Below are 25,934 nucleotides of genomic sequence, written 5' to 3' on the forward strand. Positions count from 1 at the left end.
AAAACTGACTTGGCAGTTATGTGGAAGATGGACTAGTGCGGGAAAAGCCTGGAGGCAAGGAAACTGATTAGGAAGCCACTGTAATAAAGTAGGAAAGAAATGATGAAGGCCTGAACTAATATGGTAGCTGTGTGAATAGAAATGGGTTCAGATACCAGGGCTGCTGCAGAAGTAGAAATGGCAAAATTTAGCAACTGGATATGTGGGGTTAGAGTGAGGAGACAAGGAGAATGCCAAGGCTACAAAATTCAGAATTGGAAGGATGGTGCTGACTTCAACAGAAATAGAGAAGTTTGGAAGAGAAGTAGGTTTATGGAAAATAAAAATAATGAATTCTGCTTTGGATATTGTTAGTTTGAGACGTTTTCAGGACATCCAGTTTGTAAAGTCCAATACAGACAGAGATGCGGGACTAAAGTTCAGGGTCTACTAACTCAAAAATATGTTAAAAGATAGATTCAAATCAGCCTGCAACACTGATGCTAGTCTTTACCAAAAATCCAATTTATCTTACAACCAGAGAAGTAGAAAGCTGCCTATTAAAATCATTGCAAATTTTTCTAAGGTAACATGACTTAAAAAAAATTAAACACATACTAAAACTTATAAATTCAAATGAGTCGCCCTCTTCAAAGTCATAACCTAAAGTCAAAACCTATTTATTCCAGAGGTGCTATCACTGCTCATAACAATTCTGAAACTGACTTTAGAGCCATGGAATGTTCTTTCAAATATTCTCAATGATGAAGAGTCTTCATTCTTCGGTGGTGGATTTGATTTTTGAAAACAGTCTAAGTACTTCAGAGCCAAGTCTAGAAAACAGAGTAAATTGAAAATTAAAGTTTGGAGGCTAAAAAGGCAAGGTGACTATAAAATTAAGAATGATTCCTTAATTGATTCTGAAGGCAATGCCAAACAAGGAATTCTGAAACTATTTTGAGTAACAGCAGTTATCACCAGAATAAGGGTATAGCTTTTCAAGGAGCCTATTCTAAAGAACACAATATATGAGTTCTGAAATATATTAAAATGTTAGTAAGTCATACCTCATACACAGCTATTCTTTTACATGTAAAACTGACTGAACTAAGGATCTTGAACAGCTCCTGAAGGAGAAGAGAGGGAAGAAAAAAATAAGGAAAGAAGAGGGCACAAGCATTTATTAAGTGCCTACTATATGCCAGGTACTATGCTACAAAGTTTACAAATATTATACCTCAAACTAACCATATCAAATCTCTGTGGTAAAACATTAAGACACAGCACTGAACACAAATGAGGAGCTTCATAAAAACTTCCTGATTCATTACTGAGCATCCAAAGTTACTGAATTCTAGAGCTACAAGGGGACTCATATTCTAAACAGACATGGATACAGACAAGGCAGTCACTTGAGGAGGAAGCAGTTTCAAGAAATGAAATCCCTGACAATGGAGAGGACATTCAGCTGGGAATCCAGCTAAACAATCTGCTAAGCAGAGATGTTCCATCTAAGAGGAGTTCTTACAAGGTGAGAAAGGTTTACTCCTCAGATCTTTGGAGAAGGCAAGAATTTATGACCAAACCAAGAGAGAGAGAACATTATAAAATGCAAAATAGATGACTGATTACATTAAATTGAAAAGCTTCTGCACAAACAAAACCAATGCAACCAAGATTAGAAGGGAAGCAGAAAGCTGGGAAACAATTTTTACAGCAGGTGTCTCTGACGAAAGCCTCATTTCTCAAATATAGAGAGAACTGAGGCAAGTCATTCCCCAATTGATAAATGGTCAAAGGATATGAACAGGCAGTTTGCAGAGGAAGAAATTAAAGCTATCTATAGCAATATGGAAAAAATGCTCTAAATTACCACTGATTAGAAAAATGCAAATCAAAACAACTCTGAGGTACCACATCACACCTATCAGATTGGCCAACATGACAAAACAGGAAAATGATAAATGGTGGAGAAGATGTGGGAAAATTGGAACACTAATGCATTGTTAGTGGAGTTGTGAATTGATCCAACCATTCTGGAGATCAATTTGGAACTCTGCCCAAAGGGCTATAAAACTGTGCATACCCTTTGACCCAGCAACACCACTTCTAGGGCTGTATCCCAAAGAGATCATAAAAACGGGAAAAGGATCCACATGTACAAAAATATTTATAGCAGCTCTTTTTGTGGTGGCAAAGAAGTGGAAATTGAGGGGATGCCCATCAATTGAGGAATGGCTGCCCAAGTTGTGGTATATCAATGTAATGGAATACTATTGTGTTATAAAAAATAATGAGCAGGCAGACTTCAGAAAAACCTGGAAAGACTTGTCTGGACTGATGCTGAGTGAAGTGAGCAGAATCAGGAGGACATCGTACAGACGAACAGCCACGTTGTGCGATGACTAACTTTAACAGACTTAGCCCTTCTCAGCAATGCAAGGATCTAACACATCTCCAAAGGCGTCATGATGGAAAATGCTATCCACATCCAAAGAAAGAACTATGGAGTCTGAATGTAGATCAAAGTTGCTCTCCTTTTCTTTTGTTGTTTTGTTTTGTTTCCTCTTTCTTGTGGTTCCTTCTCTTGGTTCTAATTCTTCTTTACATTCTGACTGTGAATATGAATGTACAAGTAGAAGCCTATATCAGATTGCATGGTGTCTTGGGGAGAAGGGGGAGGAGTGAGGAGAAGGAGGAGGAGAAAATTTAAAACTCGAAATTTTATGGAAGTGAATATTGAAAACTAAAAATAAATTGTTTTTAAAAAATAAAATAAAATAAAAGAATGTAAAAAATAGTGTAAAACAGGAACAGAAAAAAGTGAGAAAGGGCTTCCAGGAACTGCACTACTACCACTAGCAGTTGCGAGTTGCCTTTGCCACACATGTCTCCTACACATGTGCCTCACTACAATTAAACTCTAAGGTTGAACACATTTTTTCCATAAATGCTGTATGTATTTTTAGGACAACGTGCTCCATATTTACAGGAAAAATTTTTTGTAATTATTGTTCTTAACATACCACTATAGGCCTCTGCTGACGGTCTACCAGATGGCCACTAATGGGATACACATTGGTGGGGGCTCATGAGTTATACAACTTTATAGCTTATATAATTTATATAACATTGTATAACATGAGAGAGAGAGAGAGAGAGAGAGAGAGAGAGAGAGAGAGAGAGTGTGTGTGTGTGTGTGTGTGTGTGTGTGTGTGTGTAATATAAACACTATGTGTGTGTGTAATATAAACACTATAGTGTTAGGAATGAATAACCAGAGAGTGTCAACTACTCTTTGGGGACCCAACCCAAAGGTTCTAGAAAAAGTTGTGGGAATAGTACACCAATACACATATTGGTTGTATCCCCAGGAATAAGGATTATCTCATTCTTTGTATTTTTATCACTTGTGCCTAGCACAATGCTTAGAACATAAGCATGTAAATGCTTGTCCACTGATTTCTAGAGGAAGAATTTCTAGCAGGGCTATGATATGACTTCTGGCTAAGATAACAGCCTATTGGAGGCAGGCAGATCCATTTCAACAACCCTAACTCAAGCAAAACTCTAAAAAATAGTACCAGGTAGAATAATAATCAAAAACTCCATTGTGGAACTATAGTGACTACAGTGACAGTAAAGAAGATAGGAGGGAGAAATATATTTGAAAATAAAGGTGATATAAAAACAAAAGGTAATGAAATAAAATATTAAAATAAAGAAGGCAAATTTAATAATCCAAGTAAGAAATGATGAGAGCCTGACTTATGGTTGTAGCATTATGAGTGGGGAACATGGAAGAGATGAAAGAGATTTTGTGGCAGCAGAATCAACAAAATGTGGCAAGTGATTAGATATGAAGGGGTGTGGGAGAGTAAAAAGTCAGGATACTTCAAAGTGATGAGAATGATGGTGGAGCCCTTAGCAGAAAAAGGGAAGTTGTAATGAGGGGGAGGTTTAGGGGAAAAGATAAATGAGTTTTGTTTTGAACATGATAGTGACCAGGTATCCTGGGGGAGATCTCCAGCAGGCAGCTAGTGTTAAGGAACTGGAGTTCAGAGAGCTTAAAACTAGAGAAAAGAAATTTTGGAATCGCTTGCTTATAGGTAGTAATTAAGGCTATGGAAGTAGATAATTATGGTCATCAAGAACAACATCCATGCTAATGGAGTAAATACATACTGATCCAGCAAAACATGAAGAAATGAACAAATAAAAGAATCAGGAGAGAAAAGCATCATGGAAGAGTATAGGAGGAGAGGGTGGTCAATGTACTGAATGCTACAGAAAGATAAATAGTATGTGAATCGAAAGAAAAAAAGTCATTAGACTTAGCAGCTAACAGACTGTTAGTCACTCAGAAAAGTTTCGTTTGAGTGCTGTGGCTGCAAAGGAAAACTTCAATAGGTTAAGAAGTGAATAGGAGGTGAGGAATTTAAGTCAATGAGTGAAGACAACAACTTCTCGTATGAGTCTCATTATGAAAGGAAACACAGAGCTACGAGGACAGTTTGAAGGAGATGGCAGTCAATACATCATTATTTGAATGCACCCGAGAGTCTCAATTTCAATTCTTCAGATACTGAAGTATTCCATGCTTTTCAGTCATGCAACACAAATGAATGAATACTAGGTAAAAAAGATGAGCTTTTGTTTTTTACACTATTAAATACTGGCACTATTAAAATACCTCTGTAATTTCCCAAAGGCAATTTGGACTGCTTTCATGCTCCTGTTCAATTCTGAACTCAGTCTTGGCACAGAAAAGAGACCACCTTTTCCTTCGAGATGGGTGCAAAGGAAGAGAGAATGAAAACAATGTAGAGGGGTTTTGTGGCATGAAATAGGAGACAAGAAGTTGCTGACAGTAGATGGTCTCTATTTTTTTTTAATTAAAGTAGGACAACAGGTCCTTTGCTGGGGGGAAGGGGGGAGGATGGAATAAAGGGCTTAAGTATAGAAGTTTTAGAATAGGTACTGTAGAGTGTAAGTCAAATAAGAGAAAATGAAAATACTTCTCTTGGGCTACAAGGATCCAGTTGAGTTCAGATAACATAAATTTAAAGAAAATACTGCCTACATAGTTCTGTGACATCAATTAGCATGTAAATATAAACACACAAGATGGATTTGGGGGAGTTTGGTCAGGTGGGAGCCCAATCCTGAGCAAGGGGTTGGCAATTTGTGAATGGCAATAGTTCCAAATGAATTAATTAGAGGTTTCAAGAGTGTAAGGCAGTACAGAGCTGAAGTATTCAACTGTAGGACTGAGCATGTGAAGGAAACAAAGTAACATCAGAGCAGGGGTAATGTACTGAAGGAACATGAAAGAATGGAGGGGGCAGTGGGGATAAAAGTTGCAGCACAAATAAGTAATCTATTAAAATGAAAGGGTTGGACTAGACAGTCTTTAAGGGCTTTACCAGCTTTAACATTCTATAATTTTATGATGCCATAAACTAAAAATGAGAATAAAAGTTACTCAAAGAAATATCTTTTAATCAACTCTTAATAACAAGCCATTACCCTGAAACCATTTCTTACTGAAATCTGTTCTCATCAAGGCCCAAGAGTCAACATTTCAGCATCCCCTAGTGGGTAGCTAACAAACCTTTAGCTTCAATATGGTTCCACAAGTAAGAAGTAAGACAGTTGTTGACCTGCAGCATCCTAACAGGAATGCTATTGGCAGTACTGGACCGAGGGAACTCTTCTCAACTTACCATATACTCCACCGCACTCCACTTTATCTCAATCTTACAGATGAGGAAATTGAAGCCTCGAGAGACGGTGAGCCAAAAGCCTCCAGTAACCCAGATGGTTTTCAAGACCTCTAGAGTTAGTCCCATCCCAGTCTAAACTCATACTCATATAGTTGTCTGGAGGAATCCCGAGAATCCCAAGAATCCCAAGAGCATTCTCAGGCATTCATCAACAGGCAGATAGGAATTCATGGATCCTTCAGCTATGAGACAATTATCCAACCTGTAGCTAACCATATGTGTGGCCAAAAAATTAAATTATCATGAATCTTGTTTCCCAAGCACACTGGGGACTCACCTCTTTGAGCTGGACGAGAGGGCAAAAGGAATGTGGAATCTGAAAGTTTGTCTAGTCCTGCATCCATCCTCTCTACTTCAGATCGATGATCAGGTGCCCACTTGGGGAGGAGACTGGGGACAGTGAATCCTGAGACACATTCACCTTCATAGAACCAATCACTCTGTTCATCATCCCCTAAAACGGGTAAGCCAAGTTATCAATACTTAAGTCTTATAAGGAGGCCAAAATGAACAAAATTTCATTTTGTTTCATAATATCACATTTTAGGTAACCCTTTTAAAGTGACAGTTACATAAGAACTCAACCTCATAGTCTCCCTTCTCAATTAGTATCACCATTAAAAAGCACTTTTAACTACATGCCCACATATATATCAAATTGTATTAGATGGTACTGTCCAAAGTAGATGGTACTACCTACCTCACATTGTAAACAAGAGGCTTTGTAAACTTTTCTGAGATAAGAAGTGTGAGTTATAATTATTGCATGGCTTTTAAACTGGTTATTCTATACTATATCTAGTAGAAGAGTAAGGCTACCTGAAGGTTCCAAACCATAAATTGTCTTACAATCCAAATTTTGTTGTTTCTGGGATGCATTCTATATACTCAAACTTTATGCTGTATAAAGAATCTATATTCACATCTTCCTCCCCACTAGTTCATTAATGGGAGGGAGATAAGCAACTTAGCACTGGCTCAATAGGCCAGTTAATAACTAAGAAATTAAGACGAAAAACAGAATTTTTGAACTGGAAGGGATCTTAGTGATTATGTAATCCAATCCACTGGTTTTACAGATGAGGAAACTGAGGTCTAGAGAAATTATGTTCTTTGCTCAAGGTCATATACATAATCAATTATTAATGATGAGGCCTGGGCTGAAATTCCATCTCCTAGCTCTCAGTTTAAAATGTCTTCCTGCTACAGGGGAAACAAAATGTGCTTTGTTGTTGAGAAAACTTCTGCCTGCCAAAACAGAAATGTGATAAATTGCCTCATTCCTCTTCTCAAAACCACAGAATTAAGAAATGATGGGCAGGGCAACAAAGCACTACACCTGCTACCCCAGTAACAACTTAAGGGTTAATGGATACATTAATCGTGTGAATTACATCCTAGGAGGGCCACTTTGAACCTGCCAGCCATCTGAATTTAAACACAGGATCGTGACAAATGTTAAATCATTTTGAAGGTCTCCAAAAAACAAAGTTAATGCAGCTAACAAAACTGTATCTTGGTCAATGATCTGTATGCAACGATATTCCTATGAAAGCGGGTCTGCTCATTGTCCCCTCAGTAAAGGCACACCAATATAACTAGCAGTAACTGTCAAGAAAACCAGAAAGTAGTGGAATTAAAGATGATTTAATAAGACGTTCTATCTTACATGTGTTCATTACACCTTCTAATCTCGAAAAAAAAAATTCCCTAGACCTCACACTAAGAATATGCTACGGAGATAAATGTTTTCACATGAGAAATGCCAAACGATGCTCTGAAATGGGAAGGGGCGATTTCTAAGCATGTACATAAGACTTTTTTTTAAAAAAACAAACTCAATATAGCTTCACTGGGCCAAAAGAGATCTTGACAAGTCACCTAGATTACATCCCTAACTCTACTCAGGATTATACCTATACCACAAATTAAAAGATGACCATCTTTCTATTTGAGAGAGTGAGAGAGAGAGAGAGAGACTGAGAGAGACTGAGACTGAGAGAGAGAGAGAGAGAGAGAGAGAGAGAGAGAGTAAGTAAAAGAAGACCACCAAGAAAAAAATTCATAACCACCCTTGGCCATTCAATAGTTAATCCTCATTTTCATAAAGGTCTTCCTAAACTTAATCCTTTATACAACAGTCATGTCCCTGTATAAAAATAATGCTTCATAAACTTAAAAAAATTTACTAGGTCATTCTACTGTTTCTCTTTAAGTAAATCAAAATAAGGGATCAAATATGAGTAGTTTTGGGCAGTATATGCAAACGGCTTTCTGTGCATGTGAAAAGGACCACCAGACATGACCAGGACCGAGTCAAGAAATGGGACCCAACAAGCCTGCCTAGAGAGAAGGCCCCCAAACCAAACTAGACCACCTATAACTAATTTATCATTCCTTATAGTATTCAAAGTGGCATTCACCGTAACCTACATAGCATGGTATTAAGTAGTCCTGGACTAGTAGGAAGTTAAGAATGCTATATCAGATTTTAGCAGAGGAATGACAGCTCTGAGGTATGGTTGAGATAGTCCTATACTTTCCAGGCATAGCAGAATCCTTTCAAGCTTTTAGTGGGTCTGACAGAGTGAACTATGACTTAGAAATATAGTCACTATCATTGTGTCATTAACTCCCTACAAAGAATCCTAGAACATTAGGGCTAGTTTAAAAAAAAATCTAATCCAACTTCATCACATTAAAGAACTGCAACCCAGAAAGCAAAAACATTTCCAGAATCACAAGGGGCAAACCTATGAAACAAAAAATACATCTTTTTAGGCAGTAAAAGTGAAAAATATTATTATTAATATGTTAAACTTGTTTACAGTGTTCCATGTTACAAATTACATGTTTATAGAACACCACGAAGATTTTTCTACAATAAGCCACACTCAATAAAATTTTAATCTTTTTCAGGAATAAAAATATATACAGGCAATTACATTTTTCCTATACAAGAGTAAAAAAGTTTCATATATCACACAATTATAAAAGGTAATACTATAGACATATCTGTTGTCTCAGAAAAAATAACAGCCCAAAGACCCATCCCTATTATTCAAACACACTATATAGGGTGCCACATTCAAAAAGAGTCACTCTTATAATTACTAGAGTTTTCTCATAAATACTGAGCACGGCCTCAGGGCCCTGAGATCAAGATTACCTTGACGACCTTCATCATTGGTGAAGAGACCTGTGTCACTGCTACTACATACACTGCTGGTTTCACTGGAAAAAGAGTAAAACAAACAAAAACCATACATTACCTCAAGTCATAAAATATTTTAGACATCTCAAATTAAGTTTAAAGATCCCAAGATTTCATTCCATTCACAGACCCTACAAATAACTAAGACACGAAAAATTTCCAGAAATTCTTAATGGGAAAATTTCACATCCCAGAGAAGGGAACTCAAGGCTTCATAACTTCTGGAAACTTTTCATGTCTCATATGTGGAGTATGCGAATGCAATGAAATCTTTGGACTGAAACACTTTTTGATGATGTAACATTGCTTTAAAATTGCTTAAGTAGTTTACGGTATTACTCACATACATGTAGATATATGTAGTTTCCTCATAAAGAGACATTTGCTACAACAAAATGTTTATTTAGAAAGTGACAAATCAAGCTACCCTAAACTTAACTTTAATTTTTAAAACTTTTTTCCATAAATGCTGTTAAATGTTAATGAACCTAGCATATCTTACTTTTTGCTACTGTGTAAGGGCAGACAAAAACCCAAGAAACAGAATAAACCACCAATACCAAAATGCAACAAAGAAAGTTATGACATCTTCTGAACTTTGTGCCTGCAATGGTCAAGAAAGAAAGAAGCCAGGTGACGTAGAAGAAAAAAAGATACAGCCCCCACTACCACCAAACTCGCTTAATGCAATTTGACATTTCTTTTCATTCTCCTTTTTTTCTTCAATTTGACATTTTAATCAACCTCATTTTCTGAAACACCACCATTAACAGTTTCTGCTGTTTCTGATGATGATTTTTTTTATCATGTCTTCACAGATTTCTGAAATGAAGATTTTCCTAGACCAATATCTTTCATATGCTGCAAATGGAAAAACCTGAGGACGGCAAGAAGCACGAACGTCAAATAAAGGCATTGCAACCTATTACAAAAGAGATACATTTAGTAAAATTGCATTCTGGATGCAATGGCTAAAGATCAGAGGCAGCTGGTGGCACAGTGGCTAATAACAATGATGATAATAATAATAATAATAATAATAATGGTTAACATTTATATAGTGCTTGCTAACTACCAGGTAGGGTGATAAGCACTTTACAATTATGCTGGACTTGCAGTCAAGAAAACATTAAATCAAATCTTGCCCCAGATACTTAACTGTGTAACCCTGGGCAAGTCACAAATGCTATGCCTGTTTCTTCACCTGTAAAAGAGGGATTTAGACTCGATGTCCTCTGAGGTCACTTCCAATTCTAAATCTGTGATCCTATGATTACATTCTACAGCATTTAAACATACCTTCTTTGTCCATGGGAAGAGTGCTGGTTCTGGACTAAGAGGGCCTAGATTCGGTTCCTGCCTTGGGTGCTTCCCTCATCTATGACTTCAGGCGCACCAGTCAACCTCCTTGAACCTTTTATCTCATTTACAAAAGAAGGATTCTGGACTACAGAGTCTCTGAAGTTCCATCTGCTTTTAGATGTATGTTCCTCTGGCCCTAGGTCTACTCTGTTTTATAATCTAACCAAATACAGTAGTAACGTTAACAGCAACTTGTCTGACTCTGAATCTTGGCTATCTGCAGCAGCATGAATAGGCAGATTCTTAATAAATTGTTTCATTTTACTACATTCTCTACTCATAAATGTAAACACTGTTTCCTTTTTTCATTTTTTACATAAAGCCACAAATCTCAATTATGTACAGCTTGTTTTTTATTACAGTATACAATAAATTCAACACGAGTTCCAAATTATTCTGCTCTCCAATCTCCCTTGAGCTTCTTTCTATTCTCAGCTACGCATTTTTAATGCTTCACTGACACTTTTCTGTAGCACTATCACTAGTCCTCTCTACACTACAATTTCCCCTATACCAAAAAAACTCTCCATTATAAATGACAATAAGCATAAACATGATCAAGCCAAACAAATCCCCCTATTGGCCATTTTTGAAAATATACATCTCATTCTATATCTCTAATCAATCCATCACACAATGTTAAGTAGTGGGAGACATGCTTTATCATCTTCTAGAGTCATAGTTAGTCATTGCACAGATCAGAATGTTTGTCTTTCAAAACTGTCTGTCTTTATAATATTCTAATTATTCTATTATTTGTTCTCCTGATTTGCTTTATTTTGCATCAATTCATATAACTCTTCGAAGGTTTCTCTTACTCCATACCTTTTGTCATTTCTTATGATGCAATAATATTCCATCACATTCACATACTATAATCTATTAACCTGTCTCCAACTAATACCCTTCCCCCTTAGTTTCCAGTTCTTTTCTATAACAAAAAGGACTTGTAGGAATATTGTTATACATATGGGTCCTTTTCCCTCCTTTTCGACTTTTTGAGGTATATGCCTAATTAGTATTAATGGGTCAAAGGATATGCAGTTTAGAGACTTTGGTAGTATTGTTTCTTTCCAAAATCGTTGGACCAATTCATAACTCCACCAACAGTGCATGACCATGCCTGTGCTCCCAAAAATCCTTCTACAGTTATCATTTTCCCTTTTTGTCATCTTTGCCCAGCTGATGGGACTGGATAGTTGTTGGTGCATCTTTTCCCAAATGGTTACTGATAGTATGCTTTTCTTTTTTTGAGAATGCCGGTCTTAAATGAATCCCCAAAAATAATTAGGCAGGCTAATTATTTTTGTGGGTTCGTTTTCTGTCCTGCTACCTTGACTGATGTTTTCGCTTCACCTAATTTTAACTGATTATCCAGAGTTCTCAAAATAGATCATCACATGAACTAATCTTACTTCCCCTTTGTTTACCTTATTCCCTCAATTTCTTTTTTTTCTTGTCTTATTGTTCACTTTTCAAGAACTATATCAAATATTTGTGATGATAGATATTCTTGCTTTATCCCTGACTTTACTGGAAAAGTGTCTATCATTTCTCCATTACAAAGAACATACACTGGGCAAATAATATGAAGGTCAAGGTAATTTTAAAATTTCCTGCTTATGTTTTACATTACAAGTAATATCATTCCCAGGGAATAAAATGATCTTGTGATGACCTGTTCTATTTTTTTCTCTAGTCATCTAGTGTTACCTTGCCTCTCCATGAAGCTGCTGAAAATGTTTATATACAGTTAATTACCAAGTAACTTAGAGATGTTAAGTGGCACCCCCTTTCCCTTTGTGCAACAGCAGAGGGGCTTCTGGATCACAACTGGAAAGTGCTATTTTCTTCAGTGATACACCTCACAATCATAAAAAACATTTTTGCATGTAATTTTTTTTCTTTTTACATCTGAAAGACAGTTCTTATGTATTTAGTTAACAGTAGCATTTGGAAATTCATGTTTAAAAAATTCATATTTGAAAAAAAATCATATTTTCTTCCTCAAAAAAACTTCTAGTTTATTATATAACTTGCAGATAAGTGGTCAAAGTATATGAATATGAACAAAGGTTTCAATAGAGGATTAGAAAACTATGAATGGCATTAAATCATGCTTCAAAATCATTAATAGTAAGAGCATTCCAAATTAAACCATCTCTGAGAATTTACCTCACTCCATGCAAATGGCAAAGATAAAAAATAAGGAATCAAGTCAATGATAAAGAGACTATGTTAGGACAGGTAACAATTATGCAATTATTTGGTGAAGCTGCGTAGTAGTTCAACCATTCTAGATGTCAATTTGTAATTATGTAAGAAAAGTGACTAAACTATCCATATTTTTTCAGTACTATTCTACTATCTATATACCCCAAGGAAGTCAATAACAGAAAGAAAAAATGCAAAATATAAAGAAATTTTTCAATAAAAGCCTGATCATTTCATTTTGAAAGTGTGTGTGCGTGGTGTGTGTGTGTGTGTGTGTGTGTGTGTGTGTCTTATCCTGGAGACTGTCAGATTACCAACAACAGAACTTGTCATATCCTCAGAGGTTAATTCCACAATATAACTTGACAAGACTAAACACAGCAACAAAAGCTATACTAGAGCATCTCATGAGGCACTCAGTTCTTGAATGAGTTCAAAGGGAAAAATAAGAAGCAAAGAACCTTAGCAGGAAACTTCAAAACCAGTACAAATAGCAAACAGTCAACCATTCACCAAAATCAATACCAAATTTCTCTGTGTAGCTGAAAAACACTTAAATTTTTGTACTTTCCAAGCAGGCAAGAAATGAAAATGCATTGGTTACATTAGCGTAAACAGGGTTCTTGGTACATATGCCTAAAGTCAGAATAAAATAGTCCCAGCTCTTCCTGCAGCTTACTTGTCCCATCTCCCATTCCAGGAATACAGTGAAGAAAGAGGAAGTACAGTATAATAAACATTAGATTTGGATTAAAGAAGAGCTGGATTCAAATTCTACCTCAAACATTTAGCAGCTTAGCAAGCTCCTAGGCTTACTTACCTTCTCTGGGCCTACTAATCTGTAAAATGACACGGACTTCAGTTCTAAATCTATGATATTATGAAACTTCTGACCTGCAGTTTAACTCTCAAGGGAAGGGGCTCCTGGGCAACAGCAAAACTAGCCTGGTAAGTCTCTTGAGCTGGTATCCTGCCCCTTCCCAGAGAAAAGTAAATAGAGAGCACAGACTCCATGAAAATTAGCTCTACTCTGAACCTGTTCTGAATGAACAGGTTCACTTTAGCCTTAGGTATGTGGGATTTTGGGGGGCGGAGGGGGGGTAGATTAAAAAACTGTCCTTTTAATGCCATTCTCTTATACTAAATAACCTCAGGATTATTTCCTAAAGAACACCTGAAATACACTCACTGTGATCTTTTAAGAGTTTGCCCCCAGGGTACCTAATGACTTTCCTCTGAACTCAATACAAAGACTTGATTTTAATCCATTCAATATTTCTTCAGAGTATAGAAGGAAGACCTTCAAGTCAGGCTTTAAAAAAAAAAGTTTCAGAAATAGCAGGTAGAACCAATTCACCATTTCTTAAGAGAAAATGCCTAACTTTAGGTCCCTAATTCTCACCTTCTAGTCAAAATTTCAAAGTTCCTCTAAATTCTCAACACTAGGAAAAAGTGTAAAATGCTCTCTCCAGAACAGCCTGCTCTTTTATCTAGAGTTTGCCAGTCCTATCACATCATTTGCCACTAATGCCTGTAAGATTGAAAATGAAAGGACCTGTTTAAAGGCCTCTACATCAGCTAGTAAGGATCACAATGTGTCTCACTATTCTCAAGAGGTGATGGTAGTAGTAGTAATAGCAGTAGAAGAAGTTAGTATTCTGGTTATTTACACATAGAATGCTTATAAACAAGTTATAAAAGTAAAATGAGTGCCCTCAGAAAAACTAATACACATTACACATTTTAAAAAATAAAAATGGGATGGTTCTGTGAACATACTTTGATTCTAAAAATGGGGCCTTTTTAATCTAATAGACCTAAATTACCACTGCCAACAACTATATAACTTTATAAAAATTTTAAACAATCAGGTATTTCTATTGAAGATACCCAAAATTCTAAAGTGCTACTACGCTCATAGAAGTAGCAAAGTATATAGAAAAATGTCATAGATCAGCACCCCTATTTATGGGACTAAAAAACAGTATCTTCAACCTGCCACACATGTCCTTTTTCCCAGCTCCAGTAAGCACTGATTAATGACCTCCACTTGCAAAGGAGGCTACTTACCTTAACCATGAAATAATGAATGCTATTGATTCAACAAGCTACTGCTATAGAGTGTTATTGATCACTCAATCTTTGGTTAAAATGGTCCTCATTTAGCAATTTCAGTGTCGCAAACACCTAGAGCAAAGCATGCTCATAATTAAAGAGTTTGGAGGAGTTTAAGTGAAAGGTGATGGACAGAGAGCTCAGCTTTCATCCATTTATTCCTGCTTCTGAACTATTGTTTGTGTCAGAAGGGATATTGATTTTCTATAAAAATAAGAAAACAAGAGGCACTGCAGGGCTGCAGAAGGTCAGCCTGGGCTACAAAAGGAGGGGCAGGCTTAGCACTCTGTCTCTGTCACTTGCCTTCTAGGAGAAGGGAATATTTTCTTTCCTGGGAAATTGGCCTTTAATACATCACTTCAGGAAGGCTCTCGGCTGCCACTTCAGGCTATCACCAAACCAATTCAATTAACCCAAGAGAAAAGAGCTGAACTACACATTCAGTGGAAAAACCAAGTTAGTCTGTTAGACCACCATCCTATGATTAGGCTGTGTGAATCAACTCATTAGCTGTTGCTGAACAGACTTTGATATATAAACTGCAGGAAAAAATTCGATAAAATACATCTTTTGTCTCTCCCCCCAAAAAAATCTTAGTCATAAGATCTATGTACACGTGTGTGTGTGTGTGTGTGTGTGTGTGTGTGTATATACACATGCACAGAAAATTAATGACAAATAACCAAATCTGTATCCTATATAACATGTTTGTATATGTATAAATAACCTGCAGAAAGACAGACACATACATGAATATACAATAAGAGATACATTCATGATTGTTTTCCGTAGCTCAAAAAAGAATTGGTTCTCACAGGATGATGAAGGGAAAGGGAAAAATAGACAAAAACAAAAACAAACTTCCACATCTTGAATTACTTCTAATTTATAAGGGAAGCAAAGAGAATCCTATAAAAAGTAGTAAGCACATTTGTCATTAACAAAAAAACCCAAATTTTAACTACCAATATTTTGACAGAAGCTTCAACTCAATGCCAGTAACAGCCCTGGAGGAGCAAGGAGAACTCTCCCATTTCCCAATAGAGGGAATCTAAAAGGGGGAAAACATGTACAGCTTCTCTGTTTTCATTTACATTAAAGTCCTGATTAGTTAAGATGTGGTAGACTTTAAAACTCTTAACAAGGAATTGTTCCCTCTGCTTCTGACATAATTCCATCCCAAGATTCCTTTCTAACTACTAGAAGAGGATTGGGGGCAGGGGGTAAGGGACATTAAATAAAATTCTGAGAAGTGTCAGGCACAGGAAGCTCTTGATATCCCTTGCACTGTCTACACCCCACGGATGGTCAAAACTGGAAGAGTTATTTACAATTTGAAAAAAGAAATGTGTGTTCCTGACACATCCTCAGATCCTTGAGAATTATACCCATCAACCTGTTTTCAAGAAAAACGTGGTTAAGAAACAAAGCCCTAAAAGAGGTCATAAGTTGTGAAATGTGGAACATACCAACCCATCCCCTTCAAATAATCCAGATAACCAAGAAGTACACAGTCAAGACTAAATCCTATCAGATAAAATAAATGTGCTGATGAGCCAAGGCGGAAGGTAAGAGAGACTGATGTAGCTGACTAATTAGAGGTTCCACATCTAGAAACTAGATTTTGGAAAAAAAAAATACATATACATATATATATACACACACACACACACACACACACACACACACACACACACACATATATTGTTCAATCTTCGGTAGGGATTCTTAACTTCAGGCTTGTGACCTTTTAAAAAAAAATTTTTGAAAAAATATTTCAATGTAACTGGTTTCCTTTATATGTATATCTTATTTTATGTATTTGAAAACATTATTTTGAGCAAGGATTCATAGGTTTCACCAAACTGCCAAAGGGGGTGAGCTGGGGCCTAGATTCTAAGCAATAAAAAGAAAATAAAGCAGAAAGAGTGGAGTAGAAAGAAAATAGTTATATCTATATGTAAAATAATCTAAGAAATAATCAATGTAAAAAGAAAAAAATGATGCCATGGAAAGAAGTTTCTAGAACAAAGTCATAAGCTATTATCCCAAAGTACACTGATAATTTATTAGTAAAAATTAAAATTTTGTAAATATGCTAAAAATGAAAGCCTAATGATCTAAGAAACTAAGAACTATAAAAAAATAACCAAGAAGGAAGAAAACTTGGATAAGTCAAGAGTTTCAATGATGTGAAAGAGAATAAAAACTTAACAAAGAAACCTGTTTCCTAAACTACAGAATTCAAACACATACACATGAAGAGAGGTATTTAAATAATGTATTCAGAGAAGGGAAGGAAGTCAAACTATGAACTCCCCTTGATATATTTCTGAAGACTAGAGAATATAAGGTTTAGAGTGAAATCAATATGCTAGGATTAAAAACCAATCAATCAATAAATACAACAGACATTCAAGCACAAGGCAGCTTTTCCTGTTTCTGACACATCCTACCCTAAACCTCCCATGATTTATACCTGTGCTTTCAAGACATGTTTTAGAAAAGCAAAGTCCTAGCAGAGGTCACAAGTCCTTCAGTGTGAAGAAGTTTAGACTGACACAGAAAAAAGGCTCATGGAAGACATAAAGGTGAACTTCCTCAATGGGAGGTCTACCAACTGCCAATGCACTAGGTTCCCCCTATATGGAGTAAAACGGTTAAGAAAAACTATGCTGACATGTTAATCAAAATTCCTTACAGGCAACTCTTTTATCAAACTTAATATGAAAAAGCTAATAGGAACCAATATTCTTTTTATTTTTGACGCTTCCTGTGCATAGAATCTGATGGTTTATATGTTAGACTTGCTACATATTTGAATAATCTAAGTGTTTCAGTAGTTTAAAACTCAGATATTCCTAAGTAATTCATAATATGTGAAAATTTTGACATAAAGTGCAGCAGTCTTTAAAGTAAAATTCAAAGTTTCACATTACAGGCACAAAGCTTCTAATACCTACAAAAACATTCTCACAGGTACAACACAGAAGATGGATGGTCTATGAATATCAACTCTTGTTACTGAGATCATTTAAGAAGCCTGGAGATATCTAAGCTATTTGTTAACATAGGACTACAAAATCAAAACTGAAGAAGCAAATTTGTCATAAAAGGCTGGCATTGGAAAAGGTCAGTTGGGAAAACCTTTGATTTGTGTAGGAGGTGGCCTCACCATTCTGACATGTTCTCATCAGAGCCCTGTTTTTGTTCATCAGCTTCACACTCCATCCTCTCCTTCCTGACCGATTTGCTAAGGAAAGTCCTATTATTTTCTGTGGACTCACACAACCCATGGCCTGATGAAGTCCAGGGAGCATTCTCCTTCCAACGTGACAGCCGTTGCTTCTTGGCCGATTTGAACCTGCAACCTCTCTCGTAGCTCCAATCTGACACCTTGAGTTTTTGTTGGAGGCTAGCAGCCACTTCTGAGGTCACTCTCTTCACCTTCCTCCTCCGCCTCAGCGGTCTACAGGGTGCATTCTCAGTAAAGGAGTCTGACTCATGCCAGGAGTGCTGCTTACTCTTTAAGGTGGCATTGAGAGCTGGATGTCGCTTGGCCACCATTGTATCATCAGAGTCACTGAAGTTGGTGACTGCAGCCACTTCCCGACAGTCTTTCAGAGCCTCATCCAAGCTAGACTCAGAGGCCTCACTATAGCAGCAAGTATGCTCAGCTAAGTGGGTGAAGTCAGAACGCCGCTTCCGACCCCTCCGTTTTCGAAGTTGTCGTCTTTGCTGTCGAGGGCTCAGAGCCATCTCCTCCCACAACTCATCTAGCTTATTTTGCTCAGATGTTTGCTCTAAGGCCGAGGCCAAATCATGCACCAGCTCATCCATGAAGCCACATCTGCCAAAAACAAGAATTAAAAACGAAATTAGAAATTAAGTGAAGCAAATAATGTTGTACATACCATATTACCATAGTATATACTCATACACCACTAATAACTTCTGACACTTTATAAATATACCATACCTGGAACTAAAAATAGAGGTAGAAGTCACCTTTCATTAGAATGCACTCTAACTCCTTTCTCACAATCTTTGCTCTCCCCAAAAAACCTTCTAAAAATGTGGTTGGCACATGCTCTATGCCAGAAGAGTGCTTGTTTTTATAAAGAAGAGCCACAAAGTTTCACACAAAACAGAAAGCCTGATGAAATGGAAAGAGCACTAGACTCGGGGTCACTGGGTCTTTTGTAAAATGGGATCTTTTGCAAGAATGACAAATATAAAGGTATTATCTAGCAACTCACAAAAGAGAAAACTGCTTAATGTCAGCATCCAAGAACACAGCTCAGTATGAAAAAACTACTTAACACCACCAGCCCTTTAAGAATACTTAAAAGGAATTAAATAATTGCCAACACTTAATTTTCTCCTTAAAGACACTGGCATCCTTGCCAATTAAAAGTCTTATTGCAACCCCCCCCCAAAAGCACCCCTAGATACCAACAAACAAAACCAGGCTAAATCTAAAACTGAAATGACTATTTGTATGGTTCTGGACTTTTGGTTTAAGATTCCTGGCTAATTGGCTTTCCAGACTTTTTATTCACACTGATTCAAAATAATGAGACTGAATTTTGAAATTTCACACTGGCTTAAACGACAAATTGTACTGTAAGACAACTTCACATTCAAAATGTTCAAGATGAGAGCGGTGGGTAGGATCTGTTTTCAAAAATTCTGTCAGCTTCTGACAACTTTTCAATAAAATAACCGCAATACCATTTCTCCAAAGTGTGGGGTGGGTGTGTGGACTAAGTCCCAACCCCTTTACAACTTATATCCCCAGTAAGGGAGGACCTGAACCAGGAAAGAGGGGTATTATTTAATATTTTCTTATTCCTTATTAAGTACATTTTAAGCACAAGTCGAAAAAAAAAAACTTAATGCTTCCTGCCATGTTTAAAGGTGGTGGTTACTAATCAGCATTTTGTATCTGTGTATCACAACAATTTGTACATTCCCTCCAAGTCATCCACACCTGCCCAGCCTGTGCAATTCTTGTTTATTCCCAAAAAGGCCACTCTATGTGCTGGAGGCCTTCCATGCTTTCTCCTCACAAGTAAACTTATGAGACATACATTCCTGATATCTACCTGTTATCCCTTGCCATGATTTATGCCTATGCATAACCTCACCACCTAACCAACCCACCTTCTTTTTCAATCATACGTTTCCCTAACGGCAACTTACGAAACAAAGTATTCTGATACCAATTTAGGACTGCAATGGGCTTTAAATCATTCCGTTTTCATTATGCAGTCAAGACAGCAAATTCTATGTAGAATGCCATCTACTATAGTAACTGGTAGAATATACAAAGATGTAATTACCAAGAAGATGATGTTCCTGACATATAATTCAAATTATCAAACTGCTGGAAGATTGAAACAAAAAATGACATTTTGCCTAAAAAAAAAATTAAAGTAGCTGAAAATCACTGGTGTCCTGGAATCCAAACAAGATTAAAAAAAGGGGGGGGAAGGTGGTGTTCTATAACCTCACTGACCCTAGAAAGAGTTCACTGCTCTAAAATCTCAGGCTCATTGATTAAACAAACTTTAATGAACATACTAAGTCTGCACTAGAAAAGTTTAACATATATATATATATATATGTATATATATATATATATGTATATATATATATATACACCCCTATATATATCTGTGTGTGTGTGTGTGTGTGTGTGTGTGTGTGTGTACGTACACACGCACACACATTCCTAATGGAAATGCCTTAGAAGTAAGTGCCCTTTCCTCCATCAAATACTATGGCTCAAACAGGTGATGTCAGACGAACTTACAGACTCACACACCTCCACCCTCAAGTGCACGGAAATCCAAGGCAGACACACACACAAGACCAAATGAAGCATCCCTGTCCAAGTTAAGAACTGAAGCTGTTTGACAGATGTGGACGGCAGACTTGGGAAATGCTGGAAGAAAGGAAGATCTTGCTCCTCCCAAGGCAGACCAAGAGCGATTTGGGATCCAATACCAAGGGGCCTGCCATGGGCTCAGTAGTGGGCGAAGAGCTCTTTTCAGGCCAGGCCACTAGCATCTACAGGCAAAGCAGTCCCACCCCCCAGAGTGCAGACGGGTGGGTGGGTGTGCGGACTAAATCTCAACCCCTTTCTATTACCTCATCTTGGGGAAGGGAGGCCTCGGGCCCCAGATCAGTAAAAGGGGGGAAGGGGGAGGAGGAGAAGACAGGAAAAGGAAGGATGGGGGAGGAGAGGAAAGGAAGGAGAGGGCAAGGAGGAGAAGAGAAAGGAGAAAGAGGAGGGAGAGGGCAAGGAGGAGGAGGGAAGGGAGGGGAAGAAGTAAAGAGCAAGAGGGAGAAGGAAGGTAGAGGTGGGAGAGGAAGAAGGAAGAGACGGAGGGGAAGGAGGAGGAAGGAGGCAAAAGGCGTTGCCTAGGAAACAGGGCCCAGGGCCCCTCTGGAGGCCTGGGGCGTCCCGGGGAAGGCCCCGGGACCCTGACAGCCGAGGCCCAACGCACCAGCGGCCAACTCCGGATCCCCGCCACCCTCCCCGGGGCCCGCCCACCACCATCGCACACCTAGGGGCTGCCCCGTCCCTTTCGCCATGGTCCCCCGGGGGTCCACGTTCCGGATCCAAGAAGGAGATGCCTGGGACCCGCGGGACCCGGGGCCCCAAGCTTCCGCCCACCTCCAACTCACCGGCTGCCGCAGCCCCCTTCAACGGCCACCGCAGTTTGGGCCCCGTCTCTCCGCGGGGGTTTCCCTCTGTGACCTCATTTCCGGTCGCGGCCAGAGGTGGGAGGAGCAGGAAGGCGCGAGAAGTCCTTCCCCCCTCCCCTCCCCCGTGCTCCGGCCCCGCCCGCGCGCTTCCGCGAGACCGCCTGGCACCAGGGGAGACCAGCTGGGGCCTCAGAGAGGAAAGGGGTTTTGAGCGAGGCACGTGCGCTCCGCCCCGGGGGCGGGGCCGCCGCTGAGGGTTCCGCCACGCCTTCCGGAGCTTCTGGGCTCCCAGAGTGTGTGGATACGTCTCCTGCCGCGCATCCTCTCAGTGCTGGAGGCATTGCGTAGTTCCCAGCTTGTTAAAACATTTGCCTCCTTTTTTTAAAGAAAGCACATCTGACCTGACAGGGGCACCCAGAGTTTAAGTGACTTGCCCAGGACCACCCACTCAGTATATGTCCTGAGACTAACTTAATAGCTGTGTGACCGTGGACAAGGGAGTCTCTTAGCCTCTCTGCCTCAGTTCCTTCTGAGAAACCTCTAAAGGGCCTTTCAGAGGTCTTGGGCCACCAAGAAAAAATAACCTCCTTTTCTTCTCCCTTTGAGTCAGGATAGAATCATGGATCAGGAGTGAAAATGTTTTAAATGAGTTAACATATGGAAAGTCCTTTGCAAACCTTAAGTGTTACATAAATGCTGCGATCATCAATTATTATTATAGCAGCCACGAGCCTCAGAGACCAATCTACAATGCCCCTCATTTAAAAAAAAAAAAAAAGGAAACAGAAGGTCCCAAGGTGGTCAAGGGACTAGGACAGAATGCTGCTTCTAAGCTGTGAGACCCTAGAGCAAGTCATTTTCCTCACTTTTGTCGTCTGTAAAATGGAGATAATAACTACTCCTTCAAATGAGATTTATAATGTGTTAAGCCCCATGGCACAGAGTAGTCCTCTTCAGAGTGAATTCCCACTATTTCAGAGAAGTATTGTTTATAAAGATTGCAAGGCATTTTACAAATATCTCATTTTATCGTCAGACAACCCTGGGAAATAGGTGCTGTTATTCCCATTTTACAAATGAAAAAACTGAGCTGGGAAATAAATACTATTAACCCCATTTTACAGAAGAAAAAACTGAGGCTGAGAGGTTACATTTAATTCAATAATCATTTATTAAGTGCCTACTGTGTAATAGGCCTGATTTTAAAAAAACAGGCTAAAGACAGTCCCTGCCCTCAAGGGGCTTACAATCTAATAGACTTCAAAGCCCACAAACTGGCTATGTGACTATGGGCAAGTTACTTAAACTCTCAGTGCCAACCCTCTTAAATTCATAAATTGAAGAGTATGCCTTGACCTGCATTGATAGAGAAAGTTTCTTCACATCAATGAATTTAATTCATAAGATTACAAATCTACAACTGGAAGGGACCTCACTGGCCGTGTAGTATAAACTCCTCATTTTACGGGTGAAAAAACCAAGACCTCAGAAGATAAAATGTTTTGCCCAAAGTCACATAGTAGTGTCAGAGTTGGGATTTGAACCCAAGTCCTTTGAAGAAATAGTGCTCTCTCCAGACCCAATGATGTAGTACAGTAGCAGAATGAGAGTTAGGGTGTCTAAGTTCTAGTCCCCAAGCATTGCCTCTAATTTAAGAAAGTCACTTCACATCTGTGCTTCATTTTCCTCATCTGTAAAATGAGAGGCTGAACTAGATAATCTCTAGAGCCTTTCCAAGAGCTAAAATTATGTTATTTCTCAGGAATCATACACACTTAGAATTGGAAGGACCCCCTTAGAGGCTATATTTCAACAGGAATCCTCTCGCTGACATTTCCCCTTCCAGACTGATTCATTATTTTTTTAACTATGTAAAGAGGCCATTCTCTGCCTCATTTTTTACCTAGGCTTAATCATTGAATGGGCTCTGCATCAGTCAAACTGAGACCTGTTAAAGACCTTAGCTTGAAAATGCCAAGGTCTCCCACTGTATTTAGGGCCATCTCCAGTCATCCTGATCTATATCTCCCCACTGGACCCAGATGGCTCTAGAGAAGAAAGTGAGGCTTGTGACTTTGCACAGCCCTGCCTCACTTAAACCCAGTTCACTTGCATGTCGTGGCTTTCAGAACAAAGGACAAACAACAGCAACTTTATATGGCATAGGGTCCAGTCTTCTCCCCATCCTGGTCACCACCCTAAACGTTTTTACAGTGGTGCTGCTCTACAGGTGAAATAGTCATTTAGCACCCTGCTAGATCATAAAGCTAATTTAATGCAAAGATTTTAAATATCGTGCTTCACAAACACACCCCTTTCTAACTTGAGCATTTTTTCAAAAAAGATAATCATGATAGCAGTGTTGTCTCTTGCATTCACAAAAGATGCCACAGCCTTTTCATATCAGTCATCTGTGAGCTGGAATCATTTTCTCTCAGATGTTGGATGCCATAAAGGCTAAGGTTGATTCTTTGCAACTTCTACCAAAAAATGATTTTCCTCTTGTTCTTCTCTCTAGGATAAGGCAGGATAAGTCTAATCCGTCTCCCTGGAAACAATATTTGAAGACAGCTAATGTGCCACCAGGGCAGCTAGGTGGCACAGTAGATAGTGGGCCAGGCCTAGAGTTAGGAAGACTTACCTTCCTGAGTTCAAATTTGGCCTCAGATACTTACTAGCTTGTGGGATCCTGGGCAAGTCTCTTAATCCTGTTTACCTTAATTTCCTTACCTGTAAAATGAGCTGGAGAAGGAAATGGCAAATCACTCCAGTATCTTTGCCAAGGAAACTCCAAAATGGGGCCACAAAGGGTTAGACATCAGTGGAACAACTCGATAACAACAATCTGCCACCTAAACCACTCAGTTTTCTCTTCTCCCAGTTAAACATACCTGGTTCCTTTAAGCAGTCTTCAAATTATACAGACTTAAGATCCCTCACCATTTTCATTACCCTCTTCTGGACACTCTGCAGCTCATCAATGAACTTCCTAAATTAGGACACTTAGAACTCAACACTATCCCTTAGACATGCTCTGACCAGGGCAAACTACAGAGGAACTCTCACCTCCTTGTTCTTGGAACTATGCCTTTCTTTCATGCATCCCCAAGAGAGCATTTGCTTTTTGGCTTACACATCACATCGCTGATTCAGAGTAAAGCTAATACTTGGTCCAGAAGAAAATCAGACTCATTTGTGACTTTGGTTTTGATATCCATGCTCTAAACAGTCACTAACAAATAACTTCATCGCCTTATTATTCTTTGGTAATTCAAGCAATAAGCATATTATTAAGCATCTACTGTATGCCAAACATCGGGTATTCTTTGTATCCTGGAAATACAAAGATAAAAATGAAATAGTCTCTGCCCTCTTGATATTGGTTTATATTGTTGGGGAAAACAACACATTCACATATAAGTAAATTTAAACTTTTTGGGGGGTCTGAACCTGTATTGTCACTTGTTCTGGGATCCCCCAATAAAGACGCTCTTTGTGCCAATGTAAACCAGCAGTTGTACTGTATGTAATTAATAGTCGGAGCGAGGTTAGGGAACCTGCGGCCTTGAGGCCACATGTGGTTTTCTAGGTCCTTGGGCGCAGCCTTTTGACTGAGTCCAAGTTTTACAGAACAAATCTTTTAATAAAGGGATTTGTTCTGCAAAGTTTGCATTCAGTTAGAGAGTTGTCTGGGGTATTAAAAGGTTTAGAGACTTACCCAGGGTCACATGGCCAGTGTATATCAGAGGCAGGATTTTAACCTATGGTTTCTTTGCTACAAGTCCAGCTCTCTGTCCTTTACATTATGCCGCCTCTCTCATAGAAAATGTATAAAAAGTCAATTTGTCAGACCTGCTACAGACTAGAAGCTGTGGGGAATCAAGAAGGATTTGCTTATTTATTTATGGAGGAGGGACCCTGAAAGAAAGCTGGAGGCAAACTTGAGGATGAAGTGAATTCCAGGTATGGGGAACACAGCCTACACAAATTCATGGAGAAAGGAGATAGAATGGCATATATGAGGAAATTAGACCAGTTTGACTGGATTGTAGAGTTCATGAAAGGAAACAGTATCTATACCAGGGGTTGGATCAGGTGATCTCTGATCAATTGAATCCCCCCGTCCTACTTGTTGAAATTCAAGAGAAATGATTATTTCTCTCATAGTAATAGCCAATTATTAAAACTGGGGAGACCCCAACTTTTTTTCCCTATCCTATTTCCTTGTCCAATCCCTCAAAGACTGATGGAAAATAGGATTAACAGTTTCCTCATTCTGGGTATTGCTACCCCAACTAAATCAGACTTCTCATCTAAGGTGAAACTCCCTTCTGCTCAGGCTTGGATGGGGGCTAAATTCTTTGAATAGATGCCCAAGGCTGGGAGCAGTCTGGGTATAGAGATAATCTGTCTTTGACATGATGTCATTCTTGGTCTCTTATTGTAATATTTATTCTCTCATCAATCGTTAACCACTCAGAGTTTATTGTCACTCTCAGGAACACTCCTCTTCCAAGGGCATACAAACCATGAGCCCACAGCTGCCA

The 25,934-nt window shown here is 38.6% G+C and overlaps 1 protein-coding gene across 16 annotated transcripts in view; it reads right to left on the reverse strand.

The window, feature by feature from the left end:
* Nucleotides 1–21,469, reverse strand: part of GPATCH2L (G-patch domain containing 2 like) — a 66,327-nt gene extending 44,858 nt beyond the window's left edge. For 10 of the 16 annotated variants that reach the window (XM_020986226.2, XM_020986230.2, XM_078151462.1 and 7 more), the window contains exons 1-4: nt 21,367–21,469; nt 17,846–18,520; nt 8,935–8,999; nt 6,043–6,219 (exon numbers count right to left, since the gene is read on the reverse strand). In XM_020986226.2, the coding sequence (XP_020841885.1) occupies nt 6,043–6,219; nt 8,935–8,999; nt 17,846–18,510 (907 nt within the window). In that variant the 5' untranslated portion in view covers nt 18,511–18,520; nt 21,367–21,469. The other 6 variants (XR_002324449.2, XR_002324448.2, XR_002324450.2 and 3 more) reach the window with 4 other exon arrangements.
* Between the last annotated feature and the right edge of the window lie 4,465 nt (nt 21,470–25,934).

Source organism: Phascolarctos cinereus, unplaced genomic scaffold (genome assembly GCF_003287225.1).
Source record: "Phascolarctos cinereus isolate Bilbo 61053 unplaced genomic scaffold, phaCin_HiC Scaffold_3;HRSCAF=262, whole genome shotgun sequence".
Lineage (NCBI taxonomy): Eukaryota > Metazoa > Chordata > Mammalia > Diprotodontia > Phascolarctidae > Phascolarctos > Phascolarctos cinereus.